Genomic DNA, 25,210 nt, shown 5'->3' with positions numbered 1-25,210 from the left:
AGTCTTAGGGACCCAGAAACTTCTGAGTAGTGTGGTCAATAATAGAAAACGTATAAAAGGTGATCCCGTCTCCAAACTAAAACGTGTTAGTGTCGGTGTAGCAGTGGAGATGTGGTGCACAGAAATAAAACTTGCAACATCTTGGACAAGAGAACAGAGAAATGTCCTTTTGACACTGTTGAGAAAACGGCTTCTGGCAGAGAGAGTTGAACTCGTTCAGTTGTTTGCTTTTGTATTTGTCTTAATCCTCAGAGAAGTACTGAGATGTAGAAAAGCCAGTTGGGGAGTTTTGACTCTGGATCTGTTTCACTGCTCTTTACCACTGATGTAGAGGATCTCCGGGTGGGGATTGAGGTTCGGAGACCCCCCCAAGAAGAGGAACCTAGCAGGGGGCGTCCACACTGCCTCTCATCTCCCGACAGGCGTCCTCATCCAGAGACACCAGGCAGAGTACTGGACACTGGCCATGACAGATGGCAGCTTCCCGGCCTTCTTCAGGCACAAAACGCTGCTTGATTACTGAAGCACAGTCACACAGACACGAAAAAGGCCATTTGCAGACGTTCATGTTGTCTGAACGCTTTCACTCTTTGCAGGATGTTTACTCTGCACAAAAACAGTGAGTCAGAGTTTATATCAACCAGCATCATTGCCAACAAGCCCTTTGCCAAATCTGCACCAATTTGCCGCCGAAGAAAAGGCGAAATGTTTCTGCAGGATTTACGAGACGTCGTTCAGCAGCACAACATTTATCTTAATCTAATTCCACACGACTGATACTTTGACTACTGAACAAACAACTTGGAAAAGAATGTGCATCAATCAAAAGAGGGGAAACAACCCCCCCCTGCTTCCTTTAATTTAGAGATTATGTGTCAGACAAGTTCTGGTACAACAGAAAGTGGGACAGATGTTTATGACAGAGCAGTTGTTAACCTCCTACAGGCAATTCAAGACAGATTATTCCACGTCATTTAAGTTAAAAATTCCACTTTAACAGGAGGCACAGTGAGATGGATGTGTAAGGGACTTCGCTGGTAATTTACAGCTGTGTTGCCGCTGCCATGATCACAGCCTCGGCTGGCTCCCATCCAAACCCATCTGAGCAAAGTGCTGTTCAAATAAGCTCCTTATCATGTCTGAGGGAGAGGAAGCAGGGAGACACCGTGTAGTGGCCATTAAATGCTGAGCAGTCCACTGTCCTGTCCAAGCAAAAAAAGCGAAACCTCTCCTATCGCCCTGCGTCCTTGGATTAACGCAGGAATGGAATCTATCCTCCAGGCCTGTGTGGGGTCAAGGTGCAGTGATAGAAACAAACTGCTCGGCTGTAGCATCCTTGAGTGAGGCAATTCATTCTCCGTAGGACATTTTTCCGGTAACACTCCTCCACGAGAGAGTTCAAGCGAGACAAGAGACAACTTTCTGGTTCTTTGGAGTCCGGCACAGAAGTGCACTAGAGCTGAATTTCCAGTTTGGCCGAGCTCTTTCTGTTTGGAGATGCATGTTATCCCTGTATCTGCTTTCTCTGGCTTCCTCTCCACAGTCCAAACACATGCAATTTTGGTATTAGGTCCATAAGCATAGAGGGTTGTTTGTCTCTCGTCCAGTGTCAACTGGGATCAGCTCCAACCTCCCCACAACGCTCAAAGGATGAGTGGTACAGATAATAGATGGTTGATTATTTGCAGAGTTTACTATATTTTTGTTTAACCTTTCAAATTACAAATGCGATGTGATTTAATTGCATCTTCAAAGGGAAAATAAGGTCTATTAATATCCATTAAAGCAATTAAAACACTTGTTTATTGCAGAAACAGGTTCCTTGGTTGGCTGATGTGGAAGAGTTGGCATATCAACAAATATCTAATTGGGTTCGATTGAAATGAGGAAGTGGTGAGAAGCAGTTCACAGAACATCTCTGCAGAAAGCCCAAGATTTTAAATGATAGCAATATAAAAAATATACTACAGAGCACAGTACAGGTTGAGGAGGAGCGATAAAACAATGAAGAGGTGCTGTGACTTTTCTGCTGCTGCCATTCGTCCATCAATCAATCCACAGGACGTTGTTATCTGTTGGACATGTTGACGCTCTGAGTTCATTGATCATTTCATCAGTAAAATCTGTCCAGTGACTCTTGTTCAGTGAGTTTAAGTGACACACAGTCAGTTTGTTTCACCTCCATCTCACATGTGGAAAAGAAAAGAACAAATAATCAGCTCATTGATGAGGATGAGGATCAACACAGATTCTAAAACATCACACAACCTGATTTCAACATAGATTTAGAAAACAACAGCAACATTAGTTCTTTCAAACACATTCATGTCAGTGTAATTATAGATTTCTGTCTTTACAAAGTGAGAACTAAATATGTGTGATAAAGGAAGGTCAGTGTTTGATTGACAGCTGATCTCTGTGCGGAGCAGAAACGTCACCACGACGAACTTTGATCAACAAACATGGAGACAAAAGAAGTTAAAGATTTACACACAGAATCTAAATCACTGCTTTTAATGACTCGAGTCTATTTGAGTTTACAGAACTCAGCTGTGGATTTGTACCAATCAACCCAAACTCCAGCATAGAGAGGCTGAGTGAATGTGGTCTGGACTCTGTGGAGGAGAGTCATGGTGTCAGAGACGCTGTAGAAGGACAGAACACCTGCACTGTGATCCAGGTACACTCCTATTCTGGAGGACACAGGACCTGACACTAGAGTCTTGATCCTGTTGTGATAAAAGTCATAACTGTTTGCATAACAAATTAATGACCAAGATTTATCATTGTGTCCAAATCCACATTCAGGTGAGGTTCCTGCTCTGGTGATATTCTTGTATGTGACTGCTACATAAACTACTCTCCCCCCTCCCACCTCCACCTCCCAGTAACAACGTCCAGTCAGACTCTCTCTACTCAGGACCTGACACCAATTAATGAATCTGTCTGGGTGATCAGAATACGACTGTTCTTCTCTCATACTCGTTACTTTTCTGTTTCCCTCAGATAATAACAGATATCTGTTTGCTGTGTTTGGATCCAGTGTGATTTCCTGTGAATATTTTAAGAAGTCAGCTCTGGTCTCTGGCTCTGGTCGTCGCAGTAAAACATCCACTTGAGACACAATCTGTGAAATCTCTGTCTCTGTCTCACTCAGAATGTCCTGTAGTCGACCTCTGACCTGTGACACAGCTGCTGTCACGTCCTCAAGGTCCCTCAGAGGACGGATCCTGAAGCTGAATGAGTGTGTAGATTCACTGAGTGGTGACAGTGAGGGGTAGTTGTGTAAAAACTGGTTGTGATCCTCTGTGTCTGAGAGCTGCTTCAGTTCATGGTCTTTCCTCTTCAGCTCAGTGATCTCCTGCTCCAGTCTCTCCTGAAGCTCTCTGACTCGACTCACTTCAGTTTCCTGCTGGGATCTGATCTGCTGCTCCACATCAGAGCTTCTTTCCTCCAGCAGACGGATCATCTCAGTGAAGATCTCCTCACTGTCCTCCACTGCTTTATCAGCAGAGCCATTGACGGCCTCCTCCTCCGGTTGAAGCAGCTTCACGTCTTTCTCTGTGTCCTGGACTCTCTGCTGGATTGTTTGTCTCCTCAGCCCGAGCTCTCTCTGCCTCTCAGTCCTTTCTGCTGCAGCTGACACTGTGTCGTGGTCTTTATGTTCCTCCACAGAGCAGAGATAACAGATACACTGCTGATCAGTGCGGCAGAACATCTTCATCACCTCGTCGTGACGAGAGCAGATGTTCTCCTGCAGCTTCTCCGAGGGCTCCACCAGCTTGTGCTTCTTCAATGCAGCTGACTGAAGATGACGCTGGAGGTGTTTTTCACAATAAGAGGCCAAACAATTCAAACAGGACTTGAGAGCTTTCAGTTTTCTCCCAGTGCAGACATCACAGGCCACATCTTCAGGTCCAGCATAGCAGTGATCAGCAGGAGCAGCTAGGAGTCCAGTCTTCTTCAGCTCCTCCAGTGAATCAGCTAACATGGTGTTTGTCTCCAGGACAGGCCTCGGTGTGAAGGTCTGTCTACACTGAGGACAGCTGTAGCTTCCTCTCTCCTCCTCTTTGTCCCAGTAGGTGTTAATACAGCTCTTACAGTAGCTGTGTCTACAGACAGTAGTCACCGGATCCTTCAGTAGATCCAGACAGATCGAACAGGAGAACCTTTCTCTGTACATTTGATTTTCTTGCTGCTCCATTTCAGCTGCTGCCAGAGACTGTAGAACAGATTATCTTCCTCTGAACAGAAACCGATCTCTGCTCCTCCCACTCTCGTTCACTTCCTCTTTTTCCAACGTTTTAACACACTATTGAAAAGAGCAACAGTCTGGTCTTACCTCTCCTCACCAGTGTTGTTACACTGTTAAAGACAGCTGCCTTTGTTGTTACACTGTTTAAAGGCAGCTGCCTTTGTTGTTACACTGTTTAAAGGCAGCTGCCTTTGTTGTTACACTGTTTAAAGGCAGCTGCCTTTGTTGTTACTGTTTAAAGGCAGCTGCCTTTGTTGTTACACTGTTTAAAGGCAGCTGCCTTTGTTGTTACTGTTTAAAGGCAGCTGTCTTTGTTGTTACACTGTTTAAAGGCAGCTGCCTTTGTTGTTACACTGTTTAAAGGCAGCTGCCTTTGTTGTTACTGTTTAAAGGCAGCTACCTTTAAACAGTGTACTGCCATGCATATACAGTTTTACATTCACCCATTCACACACACATTCATACAGTGCATCTATTCGCAGCACTTTGTTATTCTATGGGGGCCATTCGGGGTTCAGCATCTTGCCCAAGGACACTTCGGCATGCAGATGGGTCACACTGGGGATCGAACTGCCGACCTTCAGGCTGGAGGACTAAGACTCTGTCCCTCAGCCACAGCCGCCCATGTCACATGTGTCAAAGAAAGCAAAGATATTGTTGTAAGAACTGGGTTAAAGTGACTTTAATGTTAAAATATCTTTAAAGTTTACAAGGCACGCACATTAATTGGCTATGATACATTAATAACCATTTCATACAAAGGACTAAAGTTATAACAAATTTGGTCTTTTTATGTAACTCACTGAAAATAATTCAGTATCATTCAGTATCATGTTCCATTGACATCACTGCAAACCCCTACCACATTCATTTGTACCAGATTGTTGTACATCGTTTTCACAGCAGCTCAACTCTCCATCAACATCTCAAAATGAAGCCTGGACAAAGGTCACTACACAGAGAGACACTTAAGAGACTGGTCACCTTGGCAGTCTTGATATGATTTGTCTCGAGACTGTTCTGTGGGTCGGAAAGTACAACTGACTTAGTTTTTGTAATAAAACCCCTCACACACTTTGAAATTGTCTCAAAATAAATGAACCAAGATTTTTTAAACAATAATATTAATAACCAGGAGTCTCGGGGGACACCGTTGAGCCATTTTGCCTCGCCCATTCAAAATTTCTCCAGAATATGTACATTTTCACCAAATTTTTGTGGAATTTGAGCATGATAAAGCCTAAAAAAGCCAATTAATTTGCCTGGAAAAAAATAATATCCTTAAAATGACAATACACTGTCTGTCAGGGCCTGTCAGTGCTCGGGCCCCAATTAAAATACCAGCAAGTGTTTTGTAGCAAGTAGCAAGTGATCCAACAATCCACAGGACGTTGTTATGAGTCTTGATAATCTTTCACTTTTAATTGTAAAACTTTCCAACTTCTCTGTTTTTCAAAATGTGATGATTAACTGCGTGCGTGTGTTTATTACATCATTATTTTTACCGTCGATAAGGTGAAACCAGACATCACTTAGACTCTGGGAGACGGCATCGGGTATTTTTGATAAATTTCTGACATTTAGCACAAAAAGACGAGACGGATCAATACAGGAAATTGCAGCCCTAGGTCCAAGGAAGCTAGCTCTCTGTGTGAGGCCTCTCTGTAGGATTGGGTCTATAATTGAAAGCACTTGGCTGGTCAGCCTTTCTGCCATCATATGAACACCATCTTCCAAGGCAACCCCGTGATTTTCCCAGCGTTTTGCCGACGAGCAGCCGGCAGTGTGTTTACCTCCCCCTCACCTCACCCACTCACCCCTGCCCCTGCTTGCACTCTGCGAGCAGAACTCGGTCTCATCTCTTCGTGCTGCTGCTGCCGGGTTTGGCTGTGGGAGGCGTGGGAGGCCGGGTGCCACGGCGAGGACAGAGGACAGATGTGGCTTACATAATGATCAGCAAATCAGTTATCTCGGCGGCCCTAATCCTGCTAGCTTCCCCCCATACATCTCCCCGTGGCTGGATCGTATCGCCGTGCCAAGCTGTACCGGGCCATGCCAAGTAAGAGAGCCCAGGGCGCGTTGCTCCTTCCCACCACTGGTTAGGGCGAGCGAATCAATGGGTTCAGTGGGGAGACGATTACAGCTCCCCTGGAAGGCAATTATCCACATTTGTCAGTGAGGGGGACAATAAGGCCACAGGATGAAAGCTCGGGGTCCAACAGACAACAGTCCAATCAGAGAGCGTCATGTGAGACAAAGTGGGCAGAGCTGCCTCATAATGTGGTAACATGTTGTAAATCCACCTTTTCTCCGCCCGCTGCCTCGCATCAATGCTGAGAACAGACTAATGACACGCACCAGTTCACTGCGGCTGCAGAAAGAAACGACGATAGAAGCAGACGTGACTCATCGGATCCGAGAGGGAGATACCAGAAGAAGTCACATCCATTTAAGGGTGCGTTCATATTTACTCAATTACCTCCTCTGGTATCCAGTCATGCAGATGGTTACAGATCTACTGAGATGGCGTCCGTGAGATTTATGCTCCTGTTTAAAAGCAATGGGCAAAAGGGGGGATATTTGTTTGTGGGGCTCAAAATAAAATGCAATAAAACTATATTCAGCAGATTCTGGAAATAAAAGATGATTCCAGCATCTTCCAATTTGGGAATTGGCTCCAATGCTGCTTTTGTAAACACCTCACAGTCTTAATTCAGCGAATGATCCAGAGTTGAAAGGTCACTTTAGATTTCCAGTACAAGCAACCAGTATTTGTACTTATTGTCAGAAAATGTACAGACTCAAATTCAAACAGTGTATCTGTTGGAAAACTGCTGACACGTTCACAAATTCCAGTGGCTCTAAAAGGTTTTTCCAGTGTCATATAAACAATTTATTCTGCCGCACAAATCAAATCTACAGCACCTCCATTTAGGGATGGGTCGTGAAACCAGGTAATACACTGGCCCTGGTGCTAAATCATTACAGAAGCATAGATCAGATCAGAGTTTATCGGTTCTGCTCTCACTACTGGAGAGAAATATTGTTTTTTATTGCTCTATAAAGTTTTTGAAAAATGCCTTTTTGGACAGTGTGTCGGTTGAACTTTTGCTCTTTGGAACTTCAACACTTTTTGTTTGTCCAAAAAGAGCACGACACTGTTTTAATGCAGAGTGTGATGAAGCAGCCCCGCGGCTCCGAGAAGAAGCAGACGTTAAAAAGTTTGAGCACATCCTCCAAAAAACATCACTGAGCTCTTCACCGCTTCTCAGACCTCCACCAGACCACCAGCAGCACAAAGGTCTGAAAACACAGAGTGACCCTCATCCCACAGGAGAGAGTCTGGATGTGAAAGGACTCAACTGTGAGGTCTTTAGTTTCTGTTTCTGATAGTTTGAAGTGTTGTCATTAGAAACCTGATGACACTGGAGATTCTACGACATCTGAGGAAGTAAATTATTGCTGTGTCAGTCACACGTTGACATTTGAAAGTAACTGACTAACAGTTCCTAGAAAGTTGATATCTACTATTTCTGAATTTATGTCTTAAGGTTATTTATATCTTCTCGCTCACACAGCTCATCGTTTCAAAGACCCTTTTACATCCTTAATTACCATCAATGAAAATATCTTTAGTGCATTTCCAACTGTCATTCAAGATGAAGACAGGCCTCCGGGATGGTGTGTGTCTGTGTGTGTCTGCATGCGTGTGTGTGTGTGTGTGTGTTAGTAATGATCAAAGCCTCACAAACAGTGACATCACCTGCTGTCCCTGCAGCTCGGTGAGGAACGCTTCGGTCTAACAGAGCAACAAATGCATCAATTTCTTCCCCGAGACAACGCGTCAATCACCAGGCAGCTGTTCAGAGGAGCTGCTGCAGACGGAGTTTCTAAAAGACAGGAAAGACGGGCCCGACCTCAGAAGCTCTGTGAGCCGCGGGGAGCGTCGACTGCGCCGCTATTAGGGGTGGGAATTGGCAAAAATGTGACGATTCAATAGTATTGCGATTCTGCGATATATTGCAATACTGCAAGTATTGCGATTTGATTCTGCTATATATTGCGATACTGCAAGTATTGCGATTCGATTCTGCGATATATTTCGATTCATGTTCCCCATATTATTCAAAGGCATTACAAAAAATGAGGAAAATAAGTCTGCTCACCTCTCTTCAAATGTCACATTTAATTCTGTGAACAACATTGTCTTCTACACATTAACTGACGTGACCCCTAACCCTTGAACATTCAGGACACAGGACCTTTGTAATTATTTTCTGAATAGGAGACCTCTCACATGAACGCTGAGCTCCCAGCACATAACTTAAAATTATTTAAATACAATACAGTAACATCAAGCAGACATAATAGAGTAACATAAACCTGAGAATAATCATATAAATAAGAGTAACCTAGAGCTTCAATCAAATTGAGAAAAATAAACAAATGTGTACTACTAGAGTCCAGTCCAGTTGGCTGCAAGGTCATGACCCAAAATGTTAAATTAATTTGGGAATATTGGCATTTTTGTTCAGAAAAAGGAGTTGGTCAACATGCTCAGATGTTAAAGTTCCTCTGGAACGTTACTATATCTCCTGCAGTGGAGAACATCCTTTCCACATACACACTAGGTATCTTTTAAACCCGAAACTCTCCTCGTCATGCTTTGCCAGCCAGGGGCTGTTACATATATAACTGTAAATAAAGTATTAAAAAAAATTAAAGAAAAATATTGCAATACTTTGTGCTACAGTATCGATATAATCGCGGGCGCAAAATATCGCGATACTGAACAGAATCGACTTTTTTCCCCCACAACTAGCCGCTATCTGTCGAACCGTGAAACAAAGACATCACACCTCACATGGGAGCGGGGGGGTGGCCTGACAGCGAGGGAGGAAAGGTTTGAATCCCGGTTGTGACGTAGAGATCACATGGTGACGCCTGCTGAGGTGAAGTGAAGCCGTCACTGCATTAACATTGAAACACAGAGAAGAAGATATTATTCCAGGTGACGTGCTGCAGCGCCTTGTTTCAGCTCATCCAGAAGTTTAATATTAATACTGCTTCCTTAATGGTTTTATTGGTGTTGATCAAGTTTTGTTTAACCTAAAGAAATCTATCAATAGATGTAATATTTTCACTTGTACAGCTTTCCGTGGTTGGACAGGTTTAAGCTCCAGTGGTTCAGGACAGTAGCTCTTCACCTGGTTATGGTTCAGGCTCCATGGAGCAGAAACAGTTCAAACATTTATCAATATAATTTTTTTTTTAGATTAAAACAACAGAGATGATGCAAAGTCCATCAAGTTCCTAGATTCCAAAGTCTCATCTTTATCCTGCTAGTTCTGAAAACTGTGATAAAATGAGATGTTTTTAAAGTATAATTATCAAGACGTGTTCTGTATTTTTTACCAATTAAATGATAAAAACATTATGAAAATCTAGAAAGCCAACGATTGACAGATTGATTCCTCGTCGACTGAAAAAACGATAAGAGTTTTTGAGCTGATTTATTTTTAACTCTCATTATGAGACACTGTCGGGAAGATTTTCTTATCATCACCATGCTGCTGCCACAGAAGGACTCTATCTGTGCCGAGAGATTTTATATGAAATTATACAGGACATCCTTTAATAAGCCCATTAGAAAGCTCCAAATGAGCCGAGTGCGTTTCTCCAGCACAAAATGTCCTTTTTCTGAATCCACAAACCTAAAAAAAACCTGATTCCCCTTCACCACAGAGGGTTAGGGTCTTCCTGCTGCCCAGAAAGAAGAAGCAGGACATGACTGAGGAGCTCTTGATCACATCCCAGCTCTCGGGGATGTGATCAAGCAGCAATAGCAACATGCCTCTGGTTAAATGGTTCATCTGCTCAAGCACTGGACACTGGGCCTGTTTTCCCAGGATGCTCGGGGACGATTTAAATGTCATTTCTGTGAAGGGCCTGTAGTCCGCCTTATCACCTGATCTTTACTGCTGCGTGCAACCAGGCAGGCACTGTGGGGAAAATGTTGCATTGTCTATTGAACACACACACACAGAGACACACACACACACACACACAGAGAGCTTTTATCTCATTTGCACAAAGCCCACAGCATAGATGCCTTTAAATGCCGCCGACTTGTAGAGCAGCAGCTACATGAAAGAACACACTTCTTGCATCAAAGTGCTCGGCTGGAAGAGAAAGAACTCTCTCTCTCTCTAGAAAAACCACACTGGTGCATTTCCTTTAATAAACTCATCATAGGTCAGGTGCTGCGGTCAAGCATTCACTAACGCCACAGAAAAGGAAACACAATCTTCCAGCCAACAATAACACGGAGCGAGTGAACAGAGCAGGGAGCGGCTGGACGGTGAGAGGAGAAGCTCGGGTCCATTTACCAGCCAACAGGTCCACAGACTGCGGGTAACGAGAGTTTAAACTGAAACGTTTCACAGTTCAGGAATCAAGCTGACGAGTAACGGTGACATTTAAATACCCAGTTAGCAGTGGGAGAGTTTTAATTCCTGCTTCATCTAGATTATCGGCAGTCGATGAAGAGGAGGGCAAAGGTCAGAGCCGAGTTCAGAGAGCAAACCTCATAAACAGGGCAAAGGTCCACTGTAGATTTAGATTAGAGCACATTAAACACACTGTCCGTTTCCTCCTCTAGACAATCAAAATCTAAGTTATTGTGATTTTCTCAACTTGGGTCCAGCTCCGTGGCCCGTGCGTCTGGATCTCAGGATGCCTGGAGGACGCATGTATGTTCCTTCAGACCTGAACATGTGATGGAACCACTCAGGACGGATGTTGGTACCAGGTCTGAACCGGGTCTACATGTCATCCCTGGAACAGACCTTCTACCTGTCCAGAGTGTACCCCTACTCCGGCCCATTACCAGCTGGGACTGGTTCCAACCCCTCCCTATAACTGGTATGGTTTATTAGGGGTGGGAATTGGCAAAAATGTGACGATTCAATAGTATTTCGATTCTGCGATATATTGCGATACTGCAAGTATTGCGATTCGATTCTGCGATATATTGCGATTCATGTCCCCCATATTATTCAAAGGCATTACAAAAAATGAGGAAAATAAGACTGCTCAACTCACTTCAAATGTCACATTTAATTCTGTGAACAACATTGTCTTCTACACATTAACAAAGTGCAAAAACTTTGTCCTTGAACATTCAGGTTCACCTTTGTAATTATTTTCTGAATAGGAGACCTCTCACATGAACACTGAGCTCCCAGCACATAACTTACAATTATTTAAATACAATACAGTAACATCAAGCAGACATAATAGAGTAACATAAACCTGAGAATAATCATATAAATAAGAGTAACCTAGAGCTTCAATCAAATTGAGAAAAATAAACAAATGTGTACTACTAGAGTCCAGTCCAGTTGGCTGCAAGGTCATGACCCAAAATGTTAAATTCATTTGGGAATATTGGCATTTTTGTTCAGAAAAAGGAGTTGGTCAACATGCTCAGATGTTAAAGTTCCTCTGGCCCGTTACTATATCTCCTGCAGTGGAGAACATCCTTTCCTCATACACACTAGGTATCTTTTAAACTCTGAAACTCTCCTCGTCATGCTTTGCCAGCCATGGGCTGTTACATGTATAATTGTAAATAAAGTTTAAAAAAAACTAAATAAATTGCAATACTTTGTGCTACAGTATCGATAGTATCGCGGGCGCAAAATATCGCGATACTGAACAGAATCGATTTTTTTCTATGGTTCATCAAGCCATGTGAAGTGTGGGGACTGGTTTCCTCCTTTTGACGAGCAGACTGATTTTCAAGTATCAAATTGGTGATGTGCCCCCGATGACTAATAAAGATCCATATCATCATCACTCCTGTGTTTCTCTGTTGGGTAATGATGAGGATACATCACGACTTTATTAGACCTGAACATTGCAGAATAATGAATGTACAGGTCTAAATTAGGAAAGTTTCAGAGTTTGTCCATGCACACACACTGACTGTGTACTGATGCAGATTTATGCAGCAAATACTTAACACACAACACTCAAGTGCATCTTATTCTTTGTGAGGCTCAGCACCATAACGCACAGAGCTGGCCTTAAATTAGCCTCCAGGGATTAGTTTAATCATCTGAACATTAAAAAAAAAAAGAAGCAGCTCCATAGCCCACGTGTCTGTAATTAAAAGCCCGACTCCTCGCTCCGTGGCCACAGGCTGTCGGCTGCACCTGTCCCTCATTTGGCTCCTCGCACTGATCTGGGCCAGCGGATCCCTGACAGGCATACAGAGCAGCTCCTCGGCCTGTTCCGCAGCCAGAGGCGACTCAACGTCTGCCTTGTGCGAGGAACCTGGGGAGGAAACGCTGCAGCCCCCCCGAAAGGAAAGTTTGCCCGTGAACAAACGCCTCTTTTTCCTGCTCGCGCTGCCTCCTTCTCCTGAGGTGTTTCATCCCCTCCCGTCCTCCCTCTCTCCTTCTCGGCTCCGAGCGATAAAGTGCAGCGACTTCAGTCTGCAGCGAGTAACTCCACTTGTCTTTGCAAATGACTTTCACCCCTCGGTCTCGCTCGTTTCCAGGAGCTTAACACGTTACAGATACCATCTCATCCCCCGGCCCAGCAGCACAGCTGGCTCACAGCTCAGTGAGCTACATCAGGTACTGACATTAACAGATTTTCTCTCCAGCACCAGATCTCTCCGACTGGGACGGCTTGTTCTCTTTCTTTCTAAATAACCTTATTGTGGCACAATCTCATGTTAAAGGTCACAAATGCCATCTGGCACAAACAGAGCGAAACAAGCTTCTTCGGTCACACCCCCTCCCTTCAGGTTCTCAACAATGTGTTGCTCTTCTATACAGGGTTCATACACATTTTGACCAATGGATTTCCATGACTTTTCCATGACTTTTCAATAACTTTAAATCAAATTTCCATGACCAAACATTTTGTGAAATCTCTGTGTATACGCGAAAAAGTGACAAAATGTAGTATTCAAACTAACGATGAGAATTCCAAGGCATACAGTATACATTAAAGGACACAAACCAAAGTATACCTGCTTATATTTTGAGCGTATCTCTTTAAAAGCATATGAATTATTTAAAACTCAGCGTAAATGAACTAGGGATGGGCATTCGATTAAATTGTCCTAATCTATCGTCGGGAGAATTAACGATCGATTTTCGTTGTCATTGATGAAAAAATGTCATTTACGAAATTCTTAATGATCAATTAATCGATCGTCTATTAATTATGCCCATCCCTAAAATGAACGACATGAAAATATGAATATAACAAATTTCCAGGACTTTTCCAAAACTTTTGGGAGATTATTTTTTTCCATGACTTTTCCAGGCCTGGAAAAACACATTTTAAAATTCCATGACTTTTCCAGGTTTTCCATGACCCTACGAACCCTGTAAATAGCTTCTCGCTGTTTTATAATATGAACTGTTGCATGATCTACCCAGACACCCCCCCCCCCCTCCCCCTCATCTGAACGTTAGGGAAACGTCTGACCTGCACAATCTCCTGCTGCAGTCTGCAGACGTCCTTGCAGAGGAGACCTTTTATTAATACGAAAATGAACCGAGCAGTGTGCAGAATCATAAACTCTAATATACTCTCGCAACTTATCATGAACCATGTTAAACTGTCTTAATCCCACTTCCAGAGCCGCTCTAATTGCTCTTAACCTCACAGGATTCACCCAGCTGATGCAATTTCCTTAATTGCAGGAGGGCCTGCGTTTCCCACACTGCTTTGCAGTCATATGAAGAAACTCAGTGCAGCTCGACACTGCTCTCCACCAACGTGCCTGAAGGAGGCTCGATTTTCTGTTTGAAATCCTCGTGCATGGGCTGGTGCAATGTGAGGGCAGCCGAAATCCATTCAATTTCAATTTTGTTTCTGTGCACTTTGGATTCACGCTTCCCGTAGGTGCAGCCTCGAGCCGCCCGGAGCGCTCTGAAATCACCGCCTGCTATTGGCGTGAAACATCATTGCCTCTCTCCCACATGATGTCAATAGAGCAGAAAGGAGAGATTTCTCACAGAACCACGGGCTAAAGTCTTATTCAACTTGAATGTTTATCGGAATAGCAACAGAGAGGAAACAGACAGGGAGCTGCGGGTCAAACAGTTCGACTCGGAGAAGCACGCACCTCGGAGACGACTCTACCCAGATGTCAGAAACGGGGGCATTCTGATGGCTCTATAAGTCGAGTTTGGCCCAGTTCCTGGAATTTAGTAATGGGGAAACATGTCGACCCTGTTTCCTCTACACATTCCCCTGCAGACGGGACTGTGATAGAAGAATCCATTCATTCAAAAAGTAGCATTTGTTAAAGAGGTAATGGGCAGAGGGAGTTAACTAACTAAATTACTCCATTAGAGGATTTCATTGGGTCCAATCATGCCTCTGCAGCCTCATTATAGGGTTAGGGTCAGACCATGTTTTGTGTATAAGTCCCCCGGAGGCCTGGAGGACAGAGGGGTTAAACCAATATCTGATTTGCTTTGTGGCTGTGGGGGTGGAATTCATCACAAGCCGACAGCAGGGGATTTCAAAAATCACACTGAAGCACTGGAGGGATTTATTTGGAAAAAAAACTGTTTGTTCTGGAGCAATAATTCGCCCGGAAATCCGCAGCTTCTGAAGCAAAAATAAAAAAGATTAATTAAAAAGGGAAGTTCTTGCAATGTGTCTCAGCTGGGATTTCTCCTTGTGCTGAGATGTTCTACATAAACGTCCTTGTTTACTTTGAGGTCTGCTCATTAATAAGACTGGATGGTGGCTGACTGACCTGTTACTGCCTCTATAGAGAGTAGATGCAAGTGTGTGTGTTTGTGTGTGTGTGTGTCGGGGGGGAGTGTACTGTACACGTGTCAGAGGCGAAACGCACAAGGTCCTGGAGTGATGAATGAACAGTAATCCAGCCTGCAGTGTGTGGCTCATAAATGTAGCCTCGAGCGTACAGAGGCCTGTATGATTCTCATTCCTCTGTGACACGGCCATGAATCTCAGCCAACTTTCCTTTCAAGAGCAAAACCTTATCTTCTGGACTTTTACCACAGCTGATTACATCCAGTGGAGAAGCCACCAGCAGGACGCCGCCGAAAATAAAGCCAGGGAAGACATAAAAAACGACATCCTGATAGGACTGTGTGTAGTCTGATCTACATTCGGGCTAAACCACCTTAAACTGCTCAGGATTGTTTGAGTTGTGGCAATAATGACCGCAAGCAGCACGTGTCAAATCAGATAAAGGAGAGTTAGAGATCCTATCTCCAGCAAGTATGAGGAAACACTTTGAGTGGCTGAGAAACAGAAAGAAACCATGCTTCTCTATTTTTCCTGTATTTATCTGAGGAGATCTTTGTAAAACTTCCGCAGAGCTGAAAAAGCCAAAGTCCAGACGTCACGTGGAGCTTCTCACCACCACGGAAAAACACTGAGGCTCCTGAAACAGCTCGTCAATAGTCCGGGTCAAGCGTCCAACTCAGCAGCATCACAAACCTTCTCTTTATCAGGACTGGCCTTTAAAGAGACAGGAACTAGAACCAAGGACAGACTGAAGGCTCCTAAACGGTGGAATGAGCTCCCCATCGACATCCGGACATCAGAAAGTTTACACATCTTCCGCCGCAAACTAAAAACACACCTCTTCAGACTATACCTTGAATAAAAAAAATAAAAATAAAAATAAAAATTACTAACAATTTTTGAAACTAACAATTTAGTAGCACTTAAATGGCACTTATAGCATTTTGTAGTTTTGCTTTATTTTTGAAGAATTTGTACTTTCTTGATTCTTGTTGTTCTTGGTTTGTTCCCTCGGGGTTGATGCACTTATTGTGAGTCGCTTTGGATAAAAGTGTCAGCTAAATGAAATGTAATGTAATGTAATGTGTGAGAGAGCATAAGAGCAGGAAAACTTTCAAATAATGATTCAATTTAAATGAAAATTCCTTCAGAATACGTAAATTTTCACCACTTTCTAACTTTCTGCAAATTTTGGTAAGAAGTTGAGCATGTTAAAGCCCTCAAAAAGCCAATTCATTTGCCTGAATAATAATAATAATAAGAAAGAAATAATAATCCTTACAATTTCAATAGGGTCTCACCAGACACCTTTGATGTCTGTGCTCGGGCCCTAACTATGAGCCTGAATATGAGCACCATGTGTCTCTTTAAATATTGGTTTAAATGTATGAGACAAGATAAAGGCTTAAAAAATGCCTGGTCAGCTAAAATTGGATGTAAAATTTGAGGTTTTTGGCAAGTCAGTGTGAAATGCATTCCCAGCAGTCTGCCAGGCGTTGGTCTCAGTCAGAAAGTTGCAGCAGACATCAGGTCGAACTCGGTGGCCTCTTTTTAATTCTCTCATCTCGTCTAACCTCAACTTAACCTGAGCTGCTGGAGCTCAGCCACCTCGGCTCCAACAGGCATCCTTAACAAGAGATGAGGGAATGTGAAAATTACCTTTCTGTCACCGTCACAGTCGGGAAGCTCGGAGGCAACTCGTGTTTCCTTGAGCAGCATGAAGTAGTCATTCAGGCGCCATATGCACGGGCATGTGATTACTGCTCGAGCCACTTGTAGCTGCGGGACTCGATGGTAACAACCCAGCGGTGAGGTCAACGCCTCGGAGACACTGGTGCTGTGGTCAGGGTGAGTTCTGCATTTACACACATGAGTGACAAACCACAGGAAAAGCCAGGACACAGTGTCTCAGGTACAAGCCTCTGGGACAGCAGGAGGAAGTCTGTGTGTGAAGCAGCTTCCTGTGGAGGATCTGATGGAGGGGAGAGCAGAGTCGTACCTGCTGCCAGACAACATCATTAATATTTGACATCCCTGCAGACATGGAGTGTTTTACATTCAGGGCCAATGGGACTCAAATCTGTATTTTCCACAGTCAACAGGTTTCTCTACTGGCGATCAGGTAACTCAGATCAGGAGAAGGTTGTTGTTATTAACTTATGGTTTGGTTGGGATTACTTGATTAGTAGATCATTGTTCAAGTTATAAAGGTCCAACACTAAGACAGGAGATGAGCTCAAGTCACACGTTCTATTTGCTCAATAACGATTCTGACTTCTACAAACCCTGAGGTGCAGAAAACACAGATTTCCCAGGATAAGAAGCTGGTCAAACACGATGTATGATTGATATTAGCGACGGGAATCGGCAGGGACCTCCCGATACGATACTATCACGATACTTCGGTGGCGATACGATATGTATTGCAATTCTGTAAGTATTGCGATTCGATATTACGATTTCCTGGGATTTCTTTTGGTTATTTTTTTTTTTTTAAATACTGGACCATGGAAAAAAGTTGAATCATACCTTCAAATACAACACAGTCAAATTCACTTAGATCTTTACAAGTTTTATTTCAAATATTAACATTAACTCAATGACTGCCGGGCAGCCAATAGAGAAAATAAATAAAAATGTGCCCTATTATTGTAAAGCCCCTGTCAACTGCACACAAACTGACCGATTAAGAAATGTATGCCTCTTAGGCTACTTTTAAACAATAAATAAAAGGTAAATTAAATAGAATGAATAAAAGTTTACTTAGAATATAAACTTTGAAATAAACAAAAAGTAGGCTATTGTTGTTTGCATGTAGGCGATGCAAAGCTAGTGCTTGGGTGTGTTTAGATTCTTGTGCAAAAAACAAGAGTTGGTCAACATGCTTCCTCCATATATCCCCCCCGTATAAACCAATAAATAAGTTAAAAAAAAGTTTGTTGTGTTTGGACTCTACTTGTCACTTGTGTGTATCAGAAACAGGTCGTGTGGTTAGTTATGAGTCGCTCCACACGATCTCAGAAGTGTTCACGCCGTCCACATCAAACTTGGCAGCGTGTTGCCAGGGGCCAGAGGAAGTGCGGTGACGAACTCGGACGTGCGACTTGTTCAATATTAATAGATTTTGAATAAATAGACGAACGGCCATCTGTGGCAGGAGGGGTTCTGGGATCTTTGACATCATCGATCATGGCGACGGTGAGTCACACAGACGGCTGCGGCAAATCCAGAAGAGTTCATGGAAGGGTCCGAGCGAGATTCCTCTGGAGAACGAGCTACAGCTCAAATATAAAAAAAACTCATCCTCGATCGTCTGCTCTGTAAGCTCGACAAATCGGATATGAGTTATCACTGCATCATGTAGCAGGATTATCACCACAGGGAAGATCTTTCCCTCGATGTGTCACTCACTGTTGTTATTTGGCTGATTTCACATGGAGAGAAAAATGTTGTTTCACGAGAAAAGTTGTAGCTTTTGACCAGAACCACTTATTTCAGCGAAAGGATCCGATTCTCACTTCGTTAGACGGCTTCTACATCTCGTTATGAAAGTATTTCTTTGCTCCACTTCACCTCCTTCATTAGCAGAGAGAGTTGGCATCACTTGTTGGAATCTGTGTGTCTGTGATCAAACCAAAACCAAATCCAGACCCCAGCAGTGAAATAAGGTCCTCAGGAGGAAATGTGAGCACATTCTATCACTGCTGGAGAATAAGCATCAGCAGCAGATAACAGCGGCTGAAGCTTCAATACATGAAACAATTAACTGATCGTGAAACTGAAGAAACTGAGCACGTAGACTCACAGAGAAGAAGAGCTTCTGCATAACTGAGGACTTGAGGACCCTTTTTGTAACAATAAAAAGTGCTTATAACCTGTCCTTCATTTTAACAAATCATAACTGTGAATAAAAACATTTAGTCAAAGCATCTGTCCAGGAAAACAACATCCAGCAGAAAGTACTGGTTTTCAACACCTGCAATGAAAGATAACATAAAGAAAACTACTTATTTAAACCAAAATGTATATTCTACTCAACTTATTTGAACCTAAAACAATATTCTGACAAAATAAGTGTTTATTTAAAGCAAAGCAAATACTGCAAAATACAGCTGCAGACATTATGAATTGCTATTATTTCAACAGAAGAGGTCGTCCTTATCATATTTTACATGGGGACAATTAACATAGCTGAGTACAAAAACAACGCTATAGTGGCGAAGTCACGCCCCTTCCGGTAGAGCCCATGGGACCTTCTCTACAGCCTCTACAGCCTTTAACTGAACAATTTCACAATAAACGGTCAAACTCTTGACATGAAAGTATTTCTTTGCTCCACTTCACCTCCTTCATTACCAGAGCGAGTTGGCATCACTTGTTGGAATCTGAGTGTCTCTGATCAAACCAAAACCAAATCCAGACCCCAGCAGTGAAATGAGGTCCTCAGGAGGAAATGTGAGCACAGTTTATCACTTCTGGAGAATAAGCATCAGCTGCAGATAACCGCGGCTGAAGCTTTAATACCTGAAACAATTAACTGATCGCGAAACTGAAGAAACTGAGCACGTAGACTCACAGAGAAGAAGAGTGGACTCGGCTAAAGACCGAACATCATTCCACACACATAGCCTCCATGAAAGCCTCCATTCAGCAGCGCTCCCCTCATTAGAATATGAGAGAGCGGCTATTGTTTCCCTCATAAAGTCCGTTACACTTCACATTTCTACGTGAACCAACACAACTTGTCCAACACAAACTTCTGCAGCTCATCTGTTCTTGTCTGTTTTTTTTGCGCTGCATCGAGGATTCAATCCAAAAGAAACCAGTTTCCCTTAAACAGAAAACAGATCTTAGAAAGTTATTAAGCTTTTTCCTGAATCTTTAAATGTTATTATAACCTGCAAGTACACAAATATTGTGTCTGCTTATTAGACAAATGGATAATAAACAGGTGCAGCTTCATTCCTTCAACCTAGGGCGGGAACGCTTGCGTTAGCAGGTACGAGTTATTTTCAGGAGATGAGTCACTGTTGTTCGTATTTAACTCAGGTTTAAGATGTAATCTCAACTTCGAGAGCAGGTTACACAACTCGACAAAACTTGTCAAACACGTTGAGAAAATCTATCTGGAGAAACAGATAATAGCATAATATGTACAAGTTGTTTAATTTATTGATGGTTAATTAACTTATTATCCCAGAAGAACAAGTTAAGTTGCACAACCCTGCAGTTTGAATCCTTGTAACAACATCTCATGATCCACACAAAAGAGCAACAACCAGCTAAACATCGAACGCACAAATAACAACATCTCATCGCCGTGAATCATCCACAGACGACAAAGAGTTGGTTAGCAACGGGAAGTTCTTATTAAGTGTTGTTATGGCAACGGGTGGCATCACGCCCTGTCACACCTCTGTTGTGTTGTACCTGTGTCGTGATGCCTTTTGTGTAATTGTCAGATTTATTAACGATGACAAAGAGTGGAATTAGCTTCAGAATAAAGTTTGATTCTTGTTTCTGCGTCAAAGCTACGACGCCGTGTTCGCTCCTTCGACTCGATTCCAAGATGGCGGCGAGTCGACCAATCACGGCTCTGCACGTCAGGTGGAAGTGAGCGATGAGACGCCGTCACCGTGGTAACTGGGAATCTGACGTTTGTAAACATCGTGTAAACACAATCAATCGAGAAACTGATGGAAACAAACCAGTGGTTAGAGTTTGTGTTAGTTTATAAACACAACATGGTGGTTTCCAGCAGGAGCAGTGTGTGTCTGTGTGTGTTACAGTGAGGCAATGAGTGAACACACACTCTGGCCCTCCATAACTCTGTGTGTGTGTTGTGTGTGTAGTGTTTAGTATTTTGCATGTAGTTTATGTGTGTGTGTTGTGTGTAGTGTACGTGTGAGTGTTGTGAGAGAGTGTGTGTGTTTGTGTGTGTGTGTGTGTGTTGTATGACAGTGTGTGTATAGGAGAGTGTGTGTGTGTGTGTATATGAAAGTGTGTGTGTTTAGTATGGGTATGTGTGTATGTGAGTGTGTGTATATGATTGAATGTGTGTTTAAATGAGAGTGAGTGTTTTCTTAACGTGTAACAACTTCCTGGACTGTGTGTTGTTGTAACTTCGCTGCCTCCTGGACCTCCGGGTTCCCCCCCGGTTCCCCCCCGGTTCTCTCCCGGTTCTCCCCGGTTCTCTCCCGGTTCTCCCCCGGTTCTCCCCCGGTTCTCTCCCGGTTCTCTCCCCGGTTCTTAGCTACGTGGCTCCTGCTCATCCTGCCCGCTGAGCGGACCGACCTGCCGGGCTGACACGGTGCCAGAGCAGGGTCCATCTTGTAAACCACACACAGACACACACAGACACACACACGGTGGGGACGCCACGGTGCTTCGGGGTGACGCCGACACAGGGAAGTACGCAGCGGGTAAAACCTCCTCCGCCCCGGGAGGCCGGCGAACTGTCCCTGTGGACCGAGTGGGGACCTCACCGAGCCTGTCTCGGCCGGGCTTCGCTCACCTGTATCGGGGGGAATCCTCCGGCAGCGTCCGGCGTGTCGGCCGAGTTGTCGAACACCCGGTCCCGGTACAGAGACCACAGCCCCACGTTGGGGAAGAAGAGCAGAGCCGCGACCAGCAGCCCGGCGAGCTGCAGCAGCCGCTTCTCCTTCCGCCTCATGGCTCCGGGGGAAGCAGCGGGACGTGGCGAGTCGCGAACCCGCTTCCTGAGCTCCTCTCGGCGGGGACAACTTCCTCTGTGACCGGGGGCTGGAACCACCGGGCGCCGCTGTGACGCTGCCGCTAGGGGGCGTGAACCGCTGCGCCTCCGCTGGAGGAGGGGGGGCGACGGACACGGGATTTTATTTATTAATTATTTATTTATCAAGTCTTAGTTATCTATTTGTATAATTATTATTATTGGTTTTAATGTTATTTTTAACTAAATTAATTAAGTTTGAGTTTATAAACTACGGCACATTCATGCTGCCTTCAAGTGCACCTCGGAAATAACAGACACTTAGTTGTCTCTTGGAAAAACCACCTGTCAGTTTGGGAAATTAATGTTCTAGTTTTTTATCCATATATAGATGTATGACTTTTGTATATGTCAGTTTAACGATGAATTAAACAGCATTATATTACAATCCAATGTGCATTTCAATGTATTTGTTTCTTATTATTACACAATGCTCTTAACTGTGCAATATTACTTAAGTATTATTATCCTTATGCGTAAGTATTGCAGGTATTACTTACTGATGCCTATTTTAAATCTTGCTGCTGTCCACATTGTTGGACTAATAAATAATTCTCTAATGTTTAATTTGTGTCGGGGCTCCACAGGTGTTAAAAACTGAGCGGAGGATTTCATTTACAGTGGTTACATCAGTTCAATATCTGATATTTTGGGGGGGTTGGTCGTTGGATGATGTCTGTGTTTAACTGTGTGTTCATAGCCAGATGAGTCAGCTGTCAATCACCTGAAGGATAATATTACAATGTGATTTTTCTCAGGAAGGCCTGATACTCACCTGGAAGTTATGACAGAGGGAATCCGCCTTGTCATGAGTCGGCGATTTTTCTCTTTTGGGTTCATAAGACTAGGCAACCGTGTGGTTCTGCAATCAATCGAAATTTATCTGTATAGCCAGAAATCACAAGTGAAGTGATTTGATTCATCACATCGTGTCTGTGACTCTTCAGATAATTAGCAACTCTCAACATTCGCAGTAACTGAGCACATCCGCTTTGAAATAACAAACAAATAGATTTAATTGAACGCGCTGTTTCCAATCACTTGAGGATTTTGTCGCATGAATATAAATTGACATAAATTCTTTCTTCGAGGGACTGACAACATCCTTTAAACCCATAATCCCCATCTTCTATCTGTGCAATCTCATCTATGTGCAACCCTGTTACTCTGTATAAAGGCCTATTCACTTTACACTATATATATATTATTTTGTATCTTCACATTTCCCTGTGTTTATATTGTACATTTCCTCATTTATTACTTTTATTGGAGTTTCTATTTGGGTCATTCTGTGTCAAACTTTCACACTTTTGTTTTGCACCATCGCTGATATTATTCTGTTGTGCAGATATATGCTGACTTTCAGAATGTGTCTCGGGTCCTAATTAAAGTAGATGATGAAATTTGAACTTTCTGACTCTGCCTGGACACACATCTCCTTTCACACGGGTCCCAGAGAAATGGTTCTTATATATTGTTTTAAAGTTATTTCCAATCTCCATATTTATATAAGCACTAGGCTTTTCCCAATTTGAAAAATAACATGAGGGATTAAATCCGTTAGAAATCTGTTCAGTGGTTATTTTTGCATCATCCTGTTGACAAACAAACAAATGCACAGGGACAAAAACCCACTTGTCCATCAAAACCCACATTTGATGGACAATGGCTGATGTAGGAATAACCAAGGTGAAGTCTGCAATCAGTTATGTTATGTCATAACCAGTGTTGGGGAGTAACGGAATACATGTAACGGCGTTACGTATTTAGAATACAAATTATGAGTAACTGTATTCCGTTACAGTTACAAATTAAATAGATGGTATTCAGAATACAGTTACATTGTTGAAATCAGTGGATTACATGACGGTACTTCTCTGTTTCACGAGTTTAATCACTGTCTCGTAAATCCACCGGAGGCAAAGCCCCCAGGAAGCAGCTGGAGACCAGGGCTGCCGTAAGATCGCCCGGGCCCCCGGCGGCGTGAAGGAGCCTCACCGCTACCGGCTCGGGACCGTTACAGGCCCGGGACCGAGGCTCTGAGAGAGTTCCGTCGCTACCAGAAATCTACGGAGCTGCTGATCCGCAAGCTGCCCTTCCAGCGCCTGGTGAGAGAAGACCGACCTGCGCTTCCAGAGCTCCGCTGTCATGGCTCTGCAGGAGACCAGCGAGGCACGCCGGGTTCACACCGGACGCTGAAGCGACGCTAAAATAATATCACCCGTTGACCCAGTAGTATAAAAGCATATGGTCACTTGTTGCTCCAACATTAACTGCAACAGCGTCCCAATTTAATGTCATCCATCTTCAAGAACTTCTCCGCTGTTTGCTCCGTTCCATGTCGGGTGTCGAGGGTAAATGACGTATTCTCCGCCCCCCCCCCCCCCCTCTCTTTTTATCTTTATGACTGCTTGTGTGTCTGTATGGAGGGGGGCATTTAATAATGTGATCGGTCAAATTGGTAAATTTAAAACTCCAGGACAACAGAAGGGGAATACAAACTATGGGATGCATGCTTTATCATTTATATCATATAAAATATGTCATCAATATCGTTTAAAATCATTTTTCAGTGTGTTTCCTGGAGCGATATGCTCGCGTCAAGCGCAAAAAATAGACTCGACGCCGAAACGATCGCTGCACGGCGCGAGGCAGCCTTGGCGCAGGGCGGGGCTTCAGCCTCCGGTGGGACCGGCACAGAGGTGGGAGTGGATGGGAGCCGGACATCCAGCTGGCCCGCCGCATCGGTGGAGAGAGAGTTTAAACTGCTGCTGCTCCACTGACTATAACAACGCCGCAATCATACACTTAAAAAATGCAATACAAACCAGAAGTATTCCAAGTATTCAGAATACGTTACTCAGATTAGTTAATGTAATGGAATACGTTACAGATTACATTTTTGTGCATGTATTCTGTATTCTGTAACGGAATACGTTTTGAAAGTATCCTTCCCAACACTGGTCATAACTAGGGTTGCAAAGGGGCGGAAAGTTTCCGGTAAATTTCCGGAAACTTTCCGGACATTTTCCACGGGAATATTAAGCTCGGGAATTTTGGGAATTTCGAAAAAAACTAAAACTACGCAAATTAAACGCTGAGCAATAAAAACATCATTCAAAACTCTATTTTAAAGATGTATGGAACGTTGAGTTTCAACCCTCCACGGTGCATTCTTCCATCACTTGCACAGATAACTCCCAGCATGCTTCACTCTACAGCAGGGCTATTGAGGCCTGCTGTAGAGTGCAGGACTAGTCAGGTAAGTTTCCATGATATTACTGGGAAAATATATTAGCATGCTGATTGAGGATTGTTCATCTGTTCATCTAGCCTATTTCCATTCATTTATCCATCAATTGTAAAATATGTTTACAGACGATTCCAAT

The 25,210-nt window shown here is 43.5% G+C and overlaps 2 protein-coding genes across 2 annotated transcripts in view; both read right to left on the bottom strand.

Annotated features, from left to right (window-relative positions):
- The window catches only part of LOC133019549 (polypeptide N-acetylgalactosaminyltransferase 10-like), a 90,956-nt gene extending 69,142 nt beyond the window's left edge, over positions 1-21,814 (bottom strand). Inside the window, exon 1 of the mRNA XM_061086072.1 lies at positions 21,585-21,814. Coding sequence (XP_060942055.1) covers positions 21,585-21,743 — 159 coding nt within the window. The 5' untranslated portion in view covers positions 21,744-21,814. The remainder of the gene's footprint in view (positions 1-21,584) is intronic.
- Positions 2,301-4,204, bottom strand: LOC133019550 (tripartite motif-containing protein 16-like). The gene has a single exon (XM_061086074.1). The coding sequence runs from the start codon at positions 4,202-4,204 to the stop codon at positions 2,528-2,530; it is 1,677 nt and encodes a 558-aa protein (XP_060942057.1). The 3' UTR covers positions 2,301-2,527.
- Positions 21,815-25,210: the final 3,396 nt, after the last annotated feature.

Source organism: Limanda limanda, chromosome 14 (genome assembly GCF_963576545.1).
Source record: "Limanda limanda chromosome 14, fLimLim1.1, whole genome shotgun sequence".
NCBI classification, from domain to species: domain Eukaryota; kingdom Metazoa; phylum Chordata; class Actinopteri; order Pleuronectiformes; family Pleuronectidae; genus Limanda; species Limanda limanda.
Note: the sequence above shows the minus strand (reverse complement) of the source record. Positions and strands in the feature narration are given on the sequence as shown.

Coding starts and splice junctions, on each gene's coding strand:
- LOC133019550 (XM_061086074.1), bottom strand. CDS start 4,204: ATGGAGCAGCAAGAAAATCAAATGTACAGAGAAAGGTTCTCCTGTTCG.